At 37.9% G+C, this 19,958-nt stretch overlaps 1 protein-coding gene across 1 annotated transcript; it reads right to left on the minus strand.

Moving 5' to 3' along the window:
- Positions 1-7,528: 7,528 nt before the first annotated feature.
- On the minus strand, positions 7,529-16,886 carry LOC117315066. Its single transcript, XM_033869206.1, has 7 exons — positions 16,830-16,886; positions 15,187-15,434; positions 13,695-13,918; positions 12,789-12,954; positions 10,692-10,825; positions 8,960-9,295; positions 7,529-8,526 (listed from the first exon to the last, which is right to left on the minus strand). The coding sequence occupies exons 2-7, from the start codon at positions 15,410-15,412 to the stop codon at positions 8,482-8,484; spliced, it is 1,131 nt and encodes a 376-aa protein (XP_033725097.1). The 5' UTR covers positions 15,413-15,434; positions 16,830-16,886; the 3' UTR covers positions 7,529-8,481.
- Between the last annotated feature and the right edge of the window lie 3,072 nt (positions 16,887-19,958).

Consider the following 19,958-nt stretch of genomic DNA (forward strand, 5'->3'; position numbering starts at 1 on the left):
GAGTAATCCAGCCAATGAAAGAAGGAATACCAACACCTATACTCAAAAAGGCAAAGGATAAAACAATTCCATCCAACTATAGAGGTATCACTGTAACAAACGAGGCCACCATAAAGTCCAGGCTAGAGGCAATCCTGAACAACAAGCAAATCCACTACAAAGAGGGTTTACGTCAGAGTCTCACACCTCGGGCTGCCCTTATGGTCTCAGAGGCAATCATACATGCAAATGAAAACAAGAAAGACCAGTTTCTGGTAACGCTACACGCACAAAAAGCCTTTGGCACGGTGAACCATGAGATACTCTTTTACAAGATTTACCATGCAGGAGTCACGGGACCTCTCTGGATCCCTATTGAGGAACATGTACAGAAATTCAAAAGTCAAATGGGAAGACAACCTCTCGAACGATGTACAGCTCAAACAGGGAACTAAGCAGGGAGCCAAGCTCTCAACCACGCTCTATAAGGTCTATAACAACACCATACTGGACAGTATAACTAGCACCGCCATTGGAACCCACATTGGAGACATCAATGTAGCCTGCCCTACATGCGCAGATGACATTGCCCTCCTTACTAACAGCCACCATGAAATACAAGCATTGCTAGAGCTAATTAACTACCACACCACGCTGGATCGAGTCACCATCAATCCCACAAAATCAAATTTAATTATATTCGGGAACAGCAAAAAAAAAAAAAAAAAAGCAAACAGGAAACAACTAAAAACATTAGACAAACCAAAATTACATCAACTGCAGAAACAATACACCTGGGCATTACCCGTTCCAATTCTAATAAGACAAACATCAAAGAAAGGACAAATTGTGCAAGAAACCATCTATGCAATCCTGGGAGCTGGTCTTTGTGCAAAGAACGGAATGTCGCCAACAGCCACACACAAACTATGGCGATCATATGTCGTTCCACGCCTCACATATGGACTTGAAGTTATGACGCCCACAGCAACAGATATAGACAAAAATAGAAATGATGCACAGGAAAATCCTCTTCGTAAACATTGCAAGAAACACGGATTCCATTGATCTACCAGAGTTAAGTTACTCTGATCTACCAGAACTGAGTTACTCTGATCTAACCGAGTTAGGTTACTCTGATCTACCCGAGTTAGGTTACTCTGATCTAACCGAGTTAGGTTACTCTGATCTACCCGAGTTAGGTTACTCTGATCTAACCGAGTTAAGTTACTCTGATCTAACCGAGTTAGGTTACTCTGATCTACCCGAGTTAAGTTACTCTAATCTACCCGAGTTAAGTTACTCTGATCTACCCGAGTTAGGTTACTCTGATCTAACCGAGTTAGGTTACTCTGATCTACCCGAGTTAGGTTACTCTGATCTAACCGAGTTAAGTTACTCTGATCTAACCGAGTTAGGTTACTCTGATCTAACCGAGTTAGGTTACTCTGATCTAACCGAGTCAAGTTACTCTGATCTAGTTAAGCTACACTGATCTACCAGAATTTGTTTCACTCTGTACACATAGGAAGATTGACAGCCGATGAGTGCCGAGAATATGATCTATAACCAAAGATTCCGTAACCAGTCTCAAAGAGGAACACATATATCAACTTCCAGAAACATCCATGAAGTCCTTCTCAGGAAATATCAGTAACAAACTTAAATTATAACAAGAGATCCCAGAGGGATCTTGGCGCCCACCATTGAATTATCTTTATAGGTTACATGTCAGATTGATCTTTTCTTTACTTTTCCCTTCCTCTAAGTGTTACTAATCTGTGTAAATTCAGAAACAGCCCTTGTTGTTTTCAAACAAGGGGAACCTATATATAAAATTTAAGATTTAGCGATAATGGCTGTCTGTCGGCCATGTTGTTTTTGGATTGGTCCCAAAATGCAACACCAGGGACCAAGGGGAACCTACATATGAAATTTGAGATAGATCCCTTCAGTACCCATTGTCAAATAGCGATAACAAACTTCAATTGTCAAAATACAAGATGGCTGCCTGTCGGCCAGGTTGTTTTCTGACTGGTCTCAAAATCCAATATGCATAACTAGGCACAGAGGGCAACCTACAAATGAAATTTCAGAAAGATCCCTTCAGCCATTTCTGATCAATAGCGATAACAAAATTCAATTGTAGAAAATACAAGATGGCTGGCTGTCGGCCATGTTGTTTTCCCATTGGTCCCAAGATGCAATATGCAGAACTACAGACCAAGGGGAACTTACAAAAAAAGTTTGAGAAAGATCCCTTCAGTACTTTTTGAAAAATAGCGATAACAAACTTCAATTGTCAAAATCCAAGATGGCTGTCTGTCGGCCATGTTATTTTCCGATTGGTCTCAAAATGCAATAAGCATAACTAGGCACCAAGGGGAACCTATATATGAAATTTGAGAAAGATCTCTTCAGTACATTCTGAGAAATAGCGATAACAAACTTCAATTGTCAAAATCCAAGATGGCTGCCTGTCGGCCATGTTGTTTTCCAATAGGTCTCAAAATGCTTTATGCATAACTAGGCACCAAGGGGAACCTACATATGAAATTTGAGAAAGATCTCGTCAGTGCATTCTGAGAAATAGCGATAACAAACTTCAATTGTCAAAATCCAAGACGGCTGCCTGTCGGCCATGTTGTTTTTCGATTGGTCTCAAAATGCAATATGCATAACTAGGCACCAAGGGGAACCTACATATGAAATTTGAGAAAGATCCATTCAGCACTTTCTGAGAAATAGCGATAACAAACTTCAATTGTCAAAATCCAAGATGGCTCCCTGTCAGCCATGTTGTTTACCGATATGTCTCAAAATGCAATATGCAATATGCATTACAAGGCACCAAGGGGAACCTACATATGAAATTTGAGAAAGATCCCTTCAGTACTTTCTGAGAAATAGCGATAACAAACTTCAATTGTCAAAATCCAAGATGGCTGCCTGTCGGCCATGTTGTTTACCGATATGTCTCAAAATGCTATATACGCATAACTAGGCACCAAGGGGAACCTACATATGAAATTTGAGAAAGATCCCTTCAGTACTTTCTGAGAAATAGCGATAACAAGAATTGTTTACGGACGGACGGACGGAGGGACGGACGGACCACGGACCACGGACGCAGGGCGATTGGAATAGCCCACCATCTGATGATGGTGGGCTAAAAATCCAAGATGTCGACCTGTTTTGGTGTTATCTGTAAGAGGTGGATTTAGACACCAATTAATCACCACACAAAATAACACAACACTGTCAGTATATCTATATGTTTATTTTATTATAAAAAATAATCTTTATGTTCAAATATGGGTATGAATTACATTTGCATGAAAATATTAAAACAGAACAATGTTCTGGGAAAGCATGTTCAATATGAAATAAAGAGATCATTAATATACAGCATGTACATAATATATATATATACATGTATATAGGGGGTTCCTAGTAGCCCTACCGAACAATACTTGGTGTATATACATGTACCTGTATTTATTCTAAAATCATAATCATCCACAATCTTCTCTTCATCTTCATACTTTCCAACAATATTTAAAATTTGATTTCCAATTTTATTTACTCTATAACAAATATAAAACAAGCTTTAAGTTATACCAACTTATATTGAGCATGCGTGTTGGTCTTATGTGACATGACGTCTTACTTGTTTGATATTTGTTGATATGTTCAGTAGTTCCATTGTCACTATCCTAACTAAGATTGTGATCGAGATTAACACAGCTTTGACCTACATTGTATATGTCACGTGTCGTCCACGAAGCAGAAGACACCTCCTTTCCTTATCTTATTCTTTATGTCTTACAGTTAAATTATATCATGGAATAATAATTACAGTTCAATATTCTGCAGGTACAACGTGTTATAGTTTATTATTCTCCAGGTACAAAATGTTATAGTTAATTATTCTCCTGGTACCACGTGTTATAGTTAATTATTCTCCTGGTAAAACGTGGTATAGTTTATTATTCTCCAGGTACAACATGTTATAGTTTATTATTATCCTGGTACCACGTGTTATAGTTAATTATTCTCCTGGTACCACGTGTTATAGTTAATTATCCTCCTGGTACCATGTGTTATAGTTAATTATTCTCCTGGTAAAACGTGGTATAGTTTATTATTCTCCAGGTACAACATGTTATAGTTTATTATTATCCTGGTACCATGTGTTATAGTTAATTATTCCCCTGGTACCAAGTGTTATAGTTAATTATTATCCTGGTACCACGTGTTATAGTTAATTATTCTCCTGGTAAAACGTGGTATAGTTTATTATTCTCCAGGTACAACGTGTTATAGTTTATTATTCTCCAGGTACAACATGTTATAGTTTATTATTCTCCAGGTACAACGTGTTATAGTTTATTATTCTCCTGGTACAACATGTTATAGTTTTTTATTATCCAGGTATAACATAATATAGTTTATTATTCTCCAGGTACAAAATGTTATAGTTTATTATTCTCCAGGTACAACGTGTTATAGTTTATTATTCTCCAGGTACAACGTGTTATAGTTTATTATTCTCCAGGTACAAAATGTTATAGTTTATTATTATCCTGGTACAACATGTTATAGTTTATTATTCTCCAGGTACAACGTGTTATAGTTTATTATTCTCCTGGTACAACGTGGTATAGTTAATTATTCTCCAGGTACCACGTGGTATAGTTTATTATTCTTCAGGTACCACGTGTTATATTTTATTATTCTCCAGGTACAACGTGTTACAGTTTATTATTCTTCAGGTACAACGTGTTATAGTTTATTATTCTCCAGGTACAACGTGTTATAGTTTATTATTCTCCTGGTACAACGTGTTATAGTTTATTATTCTCCTGGTACAACGTGGTATAGTTAATTATTCTCCAGGTACCACGTGGTATAGTTTATTATTCTTCAGGTACCACGTGTTATATTTTATTATTCTCCAGGTACAACGTGTTACAGTTTATTATTCTTCAGGTACAACGTGTTATAGTTTATTATTCTCCAGGTACAACGTGTTATAGTTTATTATTCTTCAGGTACAACGTGTAATAGTTAATTATTCCCCAAGTACAACGTGTTATAGTTAATTATTCTCCTGGTACAACGTGTTTTAGTTTATTATTCTTCTGGTACAACATGTTATAGTTTATTATTCTCCAGGTACAACAAGTTATAGTTTATTATTCTCCTGGTACAACGTGTTATAGTTAATTATTCTCCAGGTACAACATGTTATAGTTAATTATTCTCCAGGTACAACGTGTTATAGTTTATTATTCTCCTGGTACAAAATGTTATTTTTTATTATTCTCCAGGTACAAAATGTTATTTTTTATTATTCTCCTCGAACGACTTGTTATAGAATATCATTCTCCTAGATGTGTTATAGTTTATTAATCTCCTAGTACACGTTATAGTATATTACTCTTCTAGTATAACATGTTTTTTATTACAATTTATCCTCAGTAAAAATACAGACAAAAAATAAGGAGTATTTATCTATACATGTACCTTGGGAGATCACAGGGACTTGAGCCTATTGACAATTTTGGTGTAGTGCAACCTTACATACATGTAAGCTGTCACCAATAATTCAGTAATCTCCCTTTAAAATTAAATGTATAATAGCCTTTATATATAGAACATGCAATAATATCATATACACATGTGTAAATAAAATAAGCTCTTCCATAAAGATAAAAGAAAATGTGTGTAAAATAAAATATGATGATTGAACAAGGATATATTGAATAAAGAAAATAATGTGACATAAAATCATTGACTAAAGACATGATTACATGAAATTGTTAGTTACTGGTTTACCACCTACATGACTCCGCCTATTTCTAGTTTCCGTCTCATTGACTATAGTCAGTAGTCTGTGGTCCTTAGTTAGTTACTGGTTTACCACCTACATTACTCTGACCAAAGAGTTAATTATTGTTTATCATTCTTAAATGATGTAAATAAATATAATCTACAGATTAAATGAGAATATAACAAAATTACCCTGGAATGCTTAATATCATATTATTGATATTATTCATAATTTTAGAAAACAAACAGTTCATCTGAAAAGTTAACCCTTAAATTTAATGCAGACTACTGGGTTACTTCCCCTTTCAAAATTACTCTGAAATACAGTGATATCTCAAGATGACAGAGAAATATTACTATATAGATATACATGATCCTATTACACAAGGATTTGAAAAAAAAGCTGAAACTGACCAAAAAAGTATATATCAGAAACAAAATTTTACTTCCCACTCAAAAAATAAAGGGGAACAGTACATGACTTCCTTTAGGAATTCCACACTTGGCACTTCAACTCAAACAGAAAATAAACTATTGAAGTGGTAGTAGAGTTTGACTCTGCCACTTATTACAAACAAAGTATTGGTAAAATGTAAGGGAAGTAACTCCTAAAATATCACAGGTAAAATGTTAAAGATGGGTTCCAGTATAGTTCTCTCCTTGTTCACCTTGAAAGTTTGCAGTAACTATCATTTTTGGGATTCCCCGAAATATAAGCTAAGTGATAATGTCTAATTTATAATTTAAAAGTAATTCACAGAATAAGTATTAAACTGAGAATATTATGTCTCAGATTTAACTCCCACCAATAAAATATGCCTTCTCAATTTATTGAAGCTGACTGGTTCTTAACAAGTGATTATATTCTGTTATGTATAGTAATGAAGCGAATGTGTCAGTTAACAAATATGAAATAAAATCTCACATTGCCAAAGGATGAATGTTCATTAGTACCAAGTTTGATATTTACCAGTATAGGCAGGGAGTTGGTAAAACTCTGGATAACCAAGTCCATAGCAACATAATATTTTAACTTTAAAAATTGTTTGCGAAGACTGTATAGAAATAAATCTGTTGTGTAATAGATATTGTATTTTGAATTCCGCGCTCTACAATATTCTACCATATGCCGGACAAACTCTTAGTTTGATTGTATATGTTAAGAAAGTAAACAGCATGTTACAAAAAAGAAATAACACAAACATGAGGATAAGAAATAATTCTCTGAGGTAAGGTCATAAGATATAAACCTGGAGGTGATTGGTGAGTATTTCATCTTTAATAATTTAACATTACATAAAGTCATTTCATTTTTTGTACTGTGCTGATGTGGAAGAACAAAGTCCAACTGTACACTGGAACCCATCTTTAAGGCAGCATATATCCAGAAATTACGAGCATGCATTGTATCTGACATTGCTGGAGTCATAAATATTCTTTACATCATAAGTTTAAAGGGCCATGGCTCTGTCTAAAAAGGACAATGAAAAACACAAATCTTCACCTCATTCTGTAATAGGTTATTCAGAAATCATGTACATTTGAGCTCAGAGAGACCATGCAAAGCAGACTTCCCCAAACATAAATGAAAACTATGTCCTCTAAGAGACATTAACCATGCCCCCCCCCCCCCCCCCCCCTCCCCTCCCCTGGGCAGAATATTAAACTACATACCTATGTTCCCCACATAAACCAAGAACGACCATGCACCTACCCCTCCCTGTAACCCCCAACCCCCACCCTCAGTACTAAAAGAGATTGTAAATCAAATGTAACCCCCACCCTCAGTACTGAAAGATTGCAAATCAAATGTAACTCCCACCCTCAGTACTGAAAGAGATTGTAAATCAAATATAACCCCCACCCTCAGTACTGAAAGATTGCAAATCAAATATAACTCCCACCCTCAGTACTGAAAGAGATTGTAAATCAAATATAACCCCCACCCTCAGTACTGACAGAGATTGTAAATCAAATATAACCCCCACCCTCAGTACTAACGAGATTGAATCAAATGTAACCTCCTCCCTCAGTACTGACAGAGATTGAATCAAATGTAACCCCTACCCTCTATACTGACAGAGATTGAATCAAATGTAACCTCCTCCCTCAGTACTGACAGAGATTGTAAATCAAATATAACTCCCACCCTCAGTACTGAAAGAGATTGCAAATCAAATATAACTCCCACCCTCAGTACTGAAAGAGATTGTAAATCAAATATAACCCCCACCCTCAGTACTGACAGAGATTGAATCAAATGTAACCCCCACCCTCAGTACTGACAGAGATTGAATCAAATGTAACCTCCACCCTCAGTACTGACAGAGATTGTAAATCAAATATAACCCCGACCCTCAGTACTGACAGAGATTGAATCAAATGTTTGATAGACTATCATTTCAGGTCATCATTTTGAGATAAACTCTGAAATCTTCTCTTTAAGCTTTTTCAACAGTCCTGTTTCCTTACCAAAACACATGACAACTTCTTTAGTGAGTCGGTGGTAGATTGTGGGCACCATCTTCATGTTGTTCAATGTAGGATTGTCCGTATTAGTCTCTTTGAGTGACACGTCCTGCGATACTTCGATAAGGATGCTGAGAAAATCTCGTTCACTGATTTTACGGCTGCGTATGTACTGCTTAAAGACATTGTAGAGGTTTGCTAACAGCCAGCCTCCTTCTGAAGTACTTCTCCATGCGAGTTTACCTGGACAATAACATGTAAAATCAGTCTAGCATTGTTCTGATAAGTATATGAAAAAGATTCCTAGACAATGAACCCTATTTATATATAAATAAGCCCCTGGCCACATATAAGTCCTTTCTAAATTTCAGACTCTGAAATTTCAAATCCGTAACCAAAATAATATTATGTATCGCTTCAAGGTAACACGTGTATATTTACCTGGTGGGGAAGCAAACATGTCGTCATGGTAACACATGTATATTTACCTGGTGGGGAAGCAAACATGTCGTCAAGGTAACACGTGTATATTTACCTGGTGGGGAAGCAAACATGTCGTCATGGTAACACATGTATGCTTAACTCGAGGGGAAGTGAACATGACGCCATGGTAAGCAGTTTATAATTACCTGGTTGGGCAAGGAACCTGTCGTCATGGTAACAAGTGTAAATTTACCTGGAGGGGAAGCGAACATGACGAGCATGTCGTCATGACAAGGAATGGCGGTAACCTCCATGGGCTCTGCCTCCTGTATATCTGTAGGACCCTGTGTTTGCCTTTGGCTCCAGCATCATCCTGGTCCAGCGGAACACCACTAGGTACCATTCTCTCGCTTTGTTGGATTTCTGTTTTCTCTTCCTCCTTGGGAACAACGTTAAGGTCTTTGTTTTGGTCTGAGAGTGTTGTAGCCTGTATGTGTCTGATTTCTATTTTCACGTCATCCTTGGAAATTACATCTTCGTTCTCCGTGTTTACTGATCTGTCTCTCTTCTTGATTTCTTCGTGTCCTGTCTGTAAAAATCATCTCTTATAATATTTCAATCGCGGGAAGGAGATTAATAGAATCTAACATGGGTATGTTCCATGGACAGGGATATCTCAACCCGAGTGTAAGAGTTTGACCAGTCAGCACGAGGCTTGCCGAGTGCTGGCCAGCCAAACTCTTACACGAGGGTTGAGATATTCTTGTTTGTGGAACAGACCCATGTTTGATTATTTTTCTCACATACTTGCAACCAAATGTAAGTTTTTATGAAAGTTTTTCATCGCCTCATCTTCAATGTTTTTATGAATATGTGTCAAAATTTATGATGTCATCATTTACGACTTGGTTACTCAACGTAAAATGATGACGTTACGTTATTGTGAGCAGCGTCATATAGCGTGTGCAGGCTGTCCTTATCCCCATGTGTAGGATCGATTTATCTTTTCCTTATTAACCGCCTGATAACCCTGTGAAGTATGTGAGAACTACCTATTTATACCTGGAAACAGTGGTGATGTTGAGTTGAATGATTGGGAGAAGGGCATTGTTTGTTTGGTTGATGGATTTATCATCTCATCAAGATCATGTCAAAGTGGTTATTTTTGGTGGGTATAAGGTTGTTGATGTGGCAGGTGCTGGGGATGATGGTGTTGGTGGTGATGGGGGGGGGGGTCGATGGGGGAGAGGATGTTGGTGATAGGGGGGGGGGGTCAATGGGGAAGGGGGTGTTGCTGGGGTAGTAGTGTTGTTAGTGATGGGGGAGAGGATGTTGGTTGGGGTGGAAATGTTGTCAGGGATTGAGGTGTAGGTGGGGACAACAATGAAGAAGGGGTGTTGGATGGGGTAAGGATGTTGTTAGGGTAAGAAGCTGTGGTTGTTAGGGTAAGAAGCTGTGGTTGTTAGGGTAAGAAGCTGTGGTGAGGGATGGGGGTGTAGGTGGGGATAACAATGAAGAAGGGGTGTTGGATGGGGTAAGGATGTTGTTAGGGTAAGAAGCTGTGGTTGTTAGGGTAAGAAGCTGTGGTTGTTAGGGTAAGAAGCTGTGGTTGTTAGGGTAAGAAGCTGTGGTTGTTAGGGTAAGAAGCTGTGGTGAGGGATGGGGGTGTAGGTGGGGATAACAATGAAGAAGGGGTGTTGGATGGGGTAAGGATGTTGTTAGGGTAAGAAGCTGTGGTTGTTAGGGTAAGAAGCTGTGGTTGTTAGGGTAAGAAGCTGTGGTGGGGGATCGGGGTGTAGGTGGGGATGTTGGTGAGGAATCGGGGTGGGGTTAGATTTTTGGTGGTTGTGGTGATCATGGTTTGAGTCATGTTAAAATTTGGAACTGAAGGTGTAATATTTACATTTAAGCTATTAATGGTGATAATCGTGGTTTAAATTATGAGATTATAAATTCCTTCCGTGATCAGTTATAGCTTGTCCTACCTCTCTGTCAGAATCCGCGTCAGAGTCTTCGTCCGTGGTCGCTGTGTCATAGCCATCAGATAACTGGTCATCATCATCACTGTCACCGTTGCCAGTTGGATCAATGATATGGTCCAGTGCATCTAAAGGGACTTCTGAAATAATGATTTTATATATGTTAATGACTGCTAACAAGATAAGCAATGAAACTCTGTTTCTCATTAATACCCCAAAATCTCAATATTTTTTATTATCACCCTGAACAACGAGTTTGCTGTGGATATCTATTAAGAACAATGATGTCACAGGAACACTACATAGAGGATATCGTACAGGGTCTTCACTAATACCAAATTTATTTCACTCATGTGGCTAATATTTGGATATTTTTCACTCTTGTTATACACTCATGAAAAATATCAAAATATTTGCAACACGAGTGAAATATATTTGGTGTAACACAAGTAAAAATTATCAAAATATTTCACACGAGTAAATTATATTGGTACATTGTATTACTGAAGATACTGCTAGATATTCTGTTTATTACATTTTATAACAAAATATACAGAGGCAGCTCAGTCTCTCCCAGAATTCATTATGGCCACCTGTCAACAGCTTACAAATGTATGCCAAAATCGTGACATTATGTATTCTATCTTGAATTATGACGTCATATAACATGATGAAGAGCTATATGCAAATCTTAATTTTCACCATGGTTATTTAAAAGCAATTTTCTGATTGGTCAAATCAGAAAAAGTGATATTTTTCACTAGTGAAAAATTTCACTTTTATAGAATTAATAATTTTTTATATTTCACCAGTAAATATGTAATAAAATGATATCACATCCACGATTCATCATTACATGAATTTATCTGGTAATCCTGATGACAAGGGACACATCATCAGTGTTAGATAGTGGAGACAATTGAGGTCACAGAGCACATGTTCGTTATTACATACATAAACTTTGTTGTTATTCTATATGTGGTAATGTTGAGCCTGATGACACAAGACCCATTATCTGTGAGATACTGTTGACACATTTTTCTGGAATGTTGATCCTGATGACGAGACATTTTTCTTGATGAGATACTTACCGGCCTGGTCCAGTTTACTATCAACACTAACAATATTTTTCTGGTTAGATACTTACCGGCCTGGTCCAGTTTACTATCAACACTAACAATATTTTTCTGGTTAGATACTTACCGCCTTGGTCCAGTTTACTATCAACACTAACAATATTTTTCTGGTTAGATACTTACCGGCCTGGTCCAGTTTACTATCAACACTAACAATATTTTCCTGGTTAGATACTTACCGGCCTGGTCCCGTTTATTATCAACACTAACAATATTTTTCTGGTTGAGATACTTACCGGCCTGGTCCAGTTTACTATCAACACTAACACTATTTTTCTGGTTAGATACTTACCGGCCTGGTCCAGTTTACTATCAACACTAACAACATTTTCCTGGTTGAGATACTTACCGGCCTTGTCCAGTTTACTATCAACACTAACAACATTTTTCTGGTTAGATACTTACCGGCCTGGTCCAGTTTACTATCAACACTAACAATATTTTTCTGGTTGAGATACTTACCGGCCTGGTCCAGTTTACTATCAACATTAACAATATTTTTCTGGTTGAGATACTTACCGGCCTGGTCCAGTTTACCATGGACACTAACAATATTTTTCTGGTTAGATACTTACCGGCCTGGTCCAGTTTACTATCAACACTAACAATATTTTTCTGGTTAGATACTTACCGGCCTGGTCCAGTTTACTATGGACACTAACAATATTTTTCTGGTTAGATACTTACCGGCCTGGTCCAGTTTACTATCAACACTAACAATATTTTTCTGGTTAGATACTTACCGGCCTGGTCCAGTTTACTATGGACACTAACAATATTTTTCTGGTTAGATACTTACCGGCCTGGTCCAGTTTACTAACAACACTAACAATATTTTTCTGGTTAGATACTTACCGGCCTGGTCCAGTTTACTATCAACACTAACAATATTTTTCTGGTTGAGATACTTACCGGTCAGGTGCATTTTACTAACGACAATCTTAACATTTTTTTATCAGATATTTACCGCTTTGGTTCGGTTTACTATCGGCACTATCATATTTTGTGTTCAGCGATAATCTCTGTCTCATCCGTCGATGTTTTGATAACTTAGCAGACACAACGTACTGGATAGCTACCCCCCTGTCAACGGCCTTACTGCGATCAGTACTGTAGAGTGTCTCTCTGCATGCCTGTCAAAGAAAACTACATACAATAGAGGAAAGTATATCACAAATTTTTCAAACATATTCAACACAGTGTCATATATTACAGCCCACAGAAAGAAGAGTAATGTATTTTGTAAGGAAGATCCAATCAAAATTTAGAAAGATATTTATTCTATAATGAAGTGTAATGCTTTAACTATGATTGCATTCAAGGATAAACTTTGACGTATCACAACCAGATGATTAAACCAACCAGAATTCCCACAGAAGTGGATGTGTCGCCTGCACCCACTTAATTGTAAGGGTGTCATGTGGAAAATTTCATGGTCGTCATGAAAAGCATCAGGTTTTTTGTTTTCTGAATAAGCTGCCTAATTTGGAAGATTCAATTTGAGGTGACAAGTTGTAGAGGAAAAGGGATGAAAAACTATTAATTGTGATAATTTCCTGTACATGCAAAGGGCCATAACTCCAGAAAAAATATCTGACGTGACAAGTTGTAGAGGAAAAGGGATAAAAAACTAAATTGTGATAACTACCTGTGCGCAAAGGGCCATAACTCCAAAAAAAAATTTTGACATGGTCCAAATTGATCAATGTTAAAGCCACTAACTAAGATACAGTTGAAAATGGGTAATTCTGACAACTTCCTTTCTGTAAAGGAAAGTCTAGATGGTAAAATTAATGTGGGGAAAAAACAGGATTTTTAACACTTTTATGTATACAAAAGATGTATTATATGGTAATTAGATTGAGGTACCCACCTGAATGAAGAAAAGTTTGGGTTTTCCCACCATGTCAAAACACTTATCCTCCGAGAAGAACCCCACTAAGTCCTTCGTTAGCACTCTCATGCCGTCTACGCCCACAATGGCATGTTCCATTGTCTTCTTTTTCTCTTTCCTATCTACTTCTGCCCATTGTTCTCCGTGGGAACTGATTACACAAATGAAGCAAGACCGATCAGCAAGGTCAGGCCTCTTGGAAGCTGTGTGGCAGAAGAGAAATGTATCGGTTTATGAAGAATTTATAAAATCAGAAATTACAGGTTCAAGATTAAAAAAAATGCAGATGAAGAACATGATGATCTTACTGCTACATACCACACCTTAGATTTTACAATAAAACAAGAGGCCCATGGGCCTTAACGGTCACCTGATTTCTGAAATATTTCAGTAAATTTGAATGAAAGAATGAATTTCAAAACAAATAAAACAAATGATAGTCAAAAATGTAATTTCCCTATAACTATAGTAAAGTTTATCCCCTCCCATGGGGCAAACGCGAGAACCCAGGGCTAGGAAATTCACAATTATGGTAAAGCACCTTAAGACCCTTCGATCTGTGAAGAGTATTTAATTCTACCTTATTTGGGTTGTAAGAAGAAGATTTTTGAAATTTCAGTTAATTTGACCCTTTTTGGCCCCGCCCATCAGCCCCTGGGGGTCAGTCAGGGCCAACATGTACATCAAACTGTCATCCCAAGCTGATAACGTTAACAAAGTTAGAATGAATTCCAATAAAATTCCAACAAATAATAGTCAAAAATGTGATTTCCCTATATAAACTATAGTAAAGTTTACCCCCTCCCCAGGGGCAAACGTGAGACCCCAGGGTCATGAAATTCACAATTTTGGTAAAGCACCTTAAGACCCTTCCATCTATGAAAAGTATTTGATTCTACCATATCTGAGAGTAGAGAAGAAGATTTTTGAAATTTTAGTCAATTTGACCCTTTTTGGCCCCACCCCTCAAGCCCCTGGGGGGTGGGGACCATATAATTCACAATTTTGGTTCACCCTCAGCCATGGAAGCTTCCTGTTAAATTTCATTGAATTTAGTTCAGCAGTTTTTAAGAAGCAGTTGAAGATGTAAATTGTTTACGACGCACGATGCCGGACGCCGGACAAAAGGCGATTGCAATAGGTCAACTGAGACTTTGTCTCAAAAAAACCCCACCAAAACAAACCTGGTATGATCTTCTATTTTTAAAACAATACTTCCCTGAGGGGATAAACCTGACACCTGAAAAGTACATTAAATTTTTATAGCAATCCAATCTTCCGCGAAATAGTATTTTTTGAGAATGAATTAATTGTGAACCTCATGAAGGTATGATTCGTCAGTAAACTGTATAAAGTATTTAGTGGTTGTATCAAGACAACCCTTCTCCGTTAATGACTGTTCTTTAATATACATTTGTCAGTGTTTGTACATACCGTTTTGTATGACATATTTGTCAGTGTTTGTACATACCGCTTTGTAAGATATCCTTGATCTGCTGTCCAGTTTTATCGTAATATGTCATTAGTTTTAAATTGAGTGGTTTAAACAGATTCTTCATGTTTCTGTAATCAGTGTACGCTCCATGCCTGTCGGGATATCCCTCGGCAGAAAACCTCTCGTTCACGATGATATAGACAAGGCCACGCTTTGGATATTTTTGTTTGGAAAAGTCGTACTGCATGTCTTCGTCTTCCATATCTGCCAATCACACATTCAATCTGAAACAAAATGTTAAATAACTTTGTTAAAATACTTAATATTCACAATGACGACATGACACCTTCTCAAATATCTCACCTTATCTGCAGGTAAACTGCCCAATCCTGTGGTATCTATTCTGTATTTGACAAAAGACAAAGTTAAGATATTTCTCTATTATATTATAACAAATTAATTAAAATTAGCATGGCCATCCAAAAAAATGTTAATCATAAAATAGTTTCCTCACAAACAAACTTACAGGTATTGATTTTTACCTGAGTTGCAGATTTACCTCTTAATAAAAGTCACTGATAAAAAAAATGTTGTAAATATTGCTAATAACATGCTGTCCTTGCTAATGTCGGCATTACCTCCCTTACATGTAATAGATTTAGGTAGAGTTTATTCTGTTTAACTTTCTATTAACAGCCAGGGTCATTATGGACGTGTCTGGTTCTTGAGGGGGAGGAAAGCCAGAGTACCCAGAAACCACTGACCTACAATTGTATGGTCAGTACCAGGCAACTGCCCCACGTTGGTTTCGAACTCGCAACCCAGAGGTGGAGGGCTGTAGTGATAAAGTGTCGGAACACCTGAACCACTCGGCCACCACTGGTCCTTTAAGATATAGACACTCACCTGTTAGACTGTTATTACTATACAGATACCAGTAGTTCGGTATATTGCGGCTAGTATTTACCAGGGTTACATAAATGTAATATTTAACTGCAACTAGATATCAACATAATTGTTACAAGTACATGTATCTGTGTAGTTAAGTTTTTGCTGATCAAGTGCCATTACTTTATAAACCACTTTACACAGTGGCATGAATTAGACGGATTATTGTGTGTCTGTAGTGCTGGAAATGGTGCTAAAATTAGATATCTGGTCATTCCCACAGATATGGGAGTAACATATAGTGACATGAAAGGCTAACATACTTACATTTTGTAAGTGCCAAGTCTCAAGACTGTTTGCCTAAATCTCACCATCCGTATCAACTTATAAGGCACCTGTCAAAAATGTTTTGCTAAATATAGCCCTTCTCGGAATTACTGTTATAAAAATAGCATGTTCAAATGTAATGAATGAATTCCGTACTGTTTTATTACTTCAATTAAATATTCATTTCATGTCGATCTTAAAAGCGCACTGTCTGCAGGAGTCTATATCTAAATTGCTTAGTAACGTTAGTGAGCAGTTTAATTAGTCTATATATATATATATTAGTCATACTACTTTGTTATGTAAACCTGATCATGACTTTGTCAGTTTTTGTTGTACAGTATGATAAAAATCAGAAAACGAAATTACACTAGCTTTCCGATCAGAAACGTCATGAACCTCCATTATATTTATCAGTAACTGGTAAAATATTCCGACAGATTCTGTTCACCGAGCCCACCTACCTTCCCTTCTCTTCCTTCCTCAACTTTCGTTTTGTTTTCGAAACCGGAAGTTTACACGTATTATAATTCCGAAGTGACTGTACATATATTCCGGAATGTGATACCTCTTATTCGACGTCGCTGGTTAGCTGATTTCAGCTAATTCTGACGCATCTCGTAGGAATAACTCACTGTTATCCGGTTGCGCATCATAAAAACTTGGGTAAAACTTAAAAGGTACTTTGTGCCAATGTCTATTTAGACGATTTTTAAAAACATACCCATATTTGAACATAAAGATTATTTTTTATAATAAAATAAACATATAGATATACTGACAGTGTTGTGTTATTTTGTGTGGTGATTAATTTGTGTCTAAATCCACCTCTTACAGATTACACCAAAACAGGTCGACATCTTAGATTTTTAGCTCACCTGGTCCGAAGGACCAAGGTGAGCTTATGCCATACCGTTGCGTCCGTCCGTCCGTCCGTCAGTCCGTCAACAATTGACTTCTTCTTCATAACCACTGATAAGAATTTGACCAAATTTTGTCATAAGCATCGCTATGGAGTGTGGACTCAAAATTGTACAAATGGTGGGGCTGACCCCCCCCCCCCCCCCCCCCCCCCCCCCCCCCCCCCCCCCCCCCCCCCCAGGGGTCTGAGGGGCGGGGCCAAAAGGGGTCAATTTGGTTCTGTTAATATAAACGACTTCTTCTCTGAAACCATGCAAAGGATATCGCCCCTATTTGCCTGGTAGCATCACTATGGGGTGGGGATTCAAAATTGTACAAATGATGGGGCTTACCCCCTGGGGGCCTCTGTGGCGGGGCCAAAAGGGGTCATTTTGGCGCTATTGATATAAACGACTTCTTCTCTGACACCAAGCAATGGCTATCACTCATATTTGCCTGGTAGCATCACTATGGGGTGGGGATTCAAAATTGTACAAATGATGGGGCTGACCCCCTGGGGGCCTCTGTGGCGGGGCCAAAAGGGGTCATTTTGGCGCTATTGATATAAACGACTTCTTCTCTGACACCAAGCAATGGCTATCACTCATATTTGCCTGGTAGCATCACTATGGGGTGGGGATTCAAAATTGTACAAATGATGGGGCTGACCCCCTGGGGGCCTCTGTGGCGGGGCCAAAAGGGGTCATTTTGGCGCTATTGATATAAACGACTTCTTCTCTGACACCAAGCAATGGCTATCACTCATATTTGCCTGGTAGCATCACTATGGGGTGGGGATTCAAAATTGTACAAATGATGGGGCTGACCCCCCAGGGGCCTGAGGGGTGGGGCCGAATGTGGTCAATTTGGCTATATTGATATAAACGACTTCTTCTCTGAAACCGAGCAATGCCTGTCGCTCATATTTACAAATGGTGGGACTGACACCCCCCCCCCCCCCCCCCCCCCCCCCTTCTCTGAAACTAAGCAATGGATATTACTCACATTTGTATGGTAGCATGGTTATGGGGTGGGGATTCAAAATTGTACAAATGTTGGGGTTGACCCGGGCCGCCAGGGGGCTGAGGGGTGGGGCCAAAAGGGGTCAATTTGGCTTAATTGATTTAAACAACTTATTCTCTGAAACTTAGCAATGGTTTGACTGGTAGCATCCTATGGGGTAGGGATTCAAAATTGTATAAAGAAAGGAGCTGCATCAGCCCAGTGTTCCAGTGATCCTTGACAGCTGGCGAATAGCAAACGTAACACCAATCTTCAAAAATGGTAACCATCATCAAGTAGAAAACTACCGGCCCATTAGCCTAACATCTATCCCAGGCAAACTACGGTGTACCTCAAAGAATTGTACGTGATGAAATAGTAAAACATATGGACAGTAACAACTTGTTCACAGATCACCAACACGGTTTCAGAACTGGCAAATCATGTACTACAAACCTACTTGAGGTACTCCTTCTTCCATAGATTTTTTGAATATGTATTCCAATGGTTCTAATATTTGGTTAGTGGTTTCTAATAGCAATTTAGGATGAAAGATGTCAGGCCCTGGTGATTTGTTTGGATTCAGTTTTTTTTACGGCCTTTTTGATTTTTTCTTTGTTTATGTCAATATTGGATAGTGCAGTTTGGTGTGGTCTCACTGGGAAGTACGGTGAATCATCGTCATCTGGTTTGTTAAATACAGTGCCGAAATAGTTGTTTAGGTCTTCAGCAGTTTCTTGGTGGGAATTGGTGATGGTACCGTCAGTTTTTTCCACGTTGGTTACAGACATACCTGTTCGAGTTTTTTCTTTTACGTACTTCCAGAATAGCTTGCTGTTGTTATTGATGTTTTCTGCTAATGTGTTTTCGTGCTGATAGTGAGAATTCCGGATCTTGTTGGTTGCGACGTTCCTAGCTAGTTTGTAGGAATTGAAATTCTCATCCGTCTTACAGTGAAGATATTTTTTCCATTTTTGTTTTTTTAATCGAATGGATTTTTGGGCCTCTGTATTTAAATGAGACTTCCATCTGGATTTGTTCGGAGATGTCTTCTTCACGGGTATTTTGTCTTCTATTAGTATTGTAATGGTTTCAAGAAAGACATTCCAAGTACTGATCCGGTGACTTGTCTTCAAATATTATAGGCCAGTTTATTTCAGGTTGTAGTACGTGTTGATATAGGAAGGTATCCCTGATACATTCCAAAAATCTAGTTGATATGTGTGTCTCTGATGTGGTTGTCGTCCAATTTGACAAATTTATTTCGGGCAAGTTATCCCTACGATTGTGCCCTTTTTTGGTCAATCATTTTATCAATTTTATGACTTTATAGCTTTCATAAACACTCCCTTTCTTTTCCTTTTCATTTGATGTACTGTGTACTGTAGGCCTACAAGGAATAGATCACCGAAACGGACCGAAACCATGGAAACGGAACCGAACGCGCTAACCATGGGAAATGTTCGTTGCCTGCTGCGGGCATACTACCGTATACACAGTCAAAATGAGATACACACGTTAATTATACTTTTAACAATGCTGCATATCATTACTTTATTTAATTATGTTAGTTCATAATATCCAGGGTTACTAAAAGGTAAATTACGTCGGAAAAGTTTTATCAAGTTCAAGGGCAATAACTCTGTTAATGAAAATGGGAGATTGAAGAGGTGACATGTCGATATTTTTAT

The sequence above is a fragment of the Pecten maximus genome, chromosome 17, assembly GCF_902652985.1.
Source record: "Pecten maximus chromosome 17, xPecMax1.1, whole genome shotgun sequence".
Lineage (NCBI taxonomy): Eukaryota > Metazoa > Mollusca > Bivalvia > Pectinida > Pectinidae > Pecten > Pecten maximus.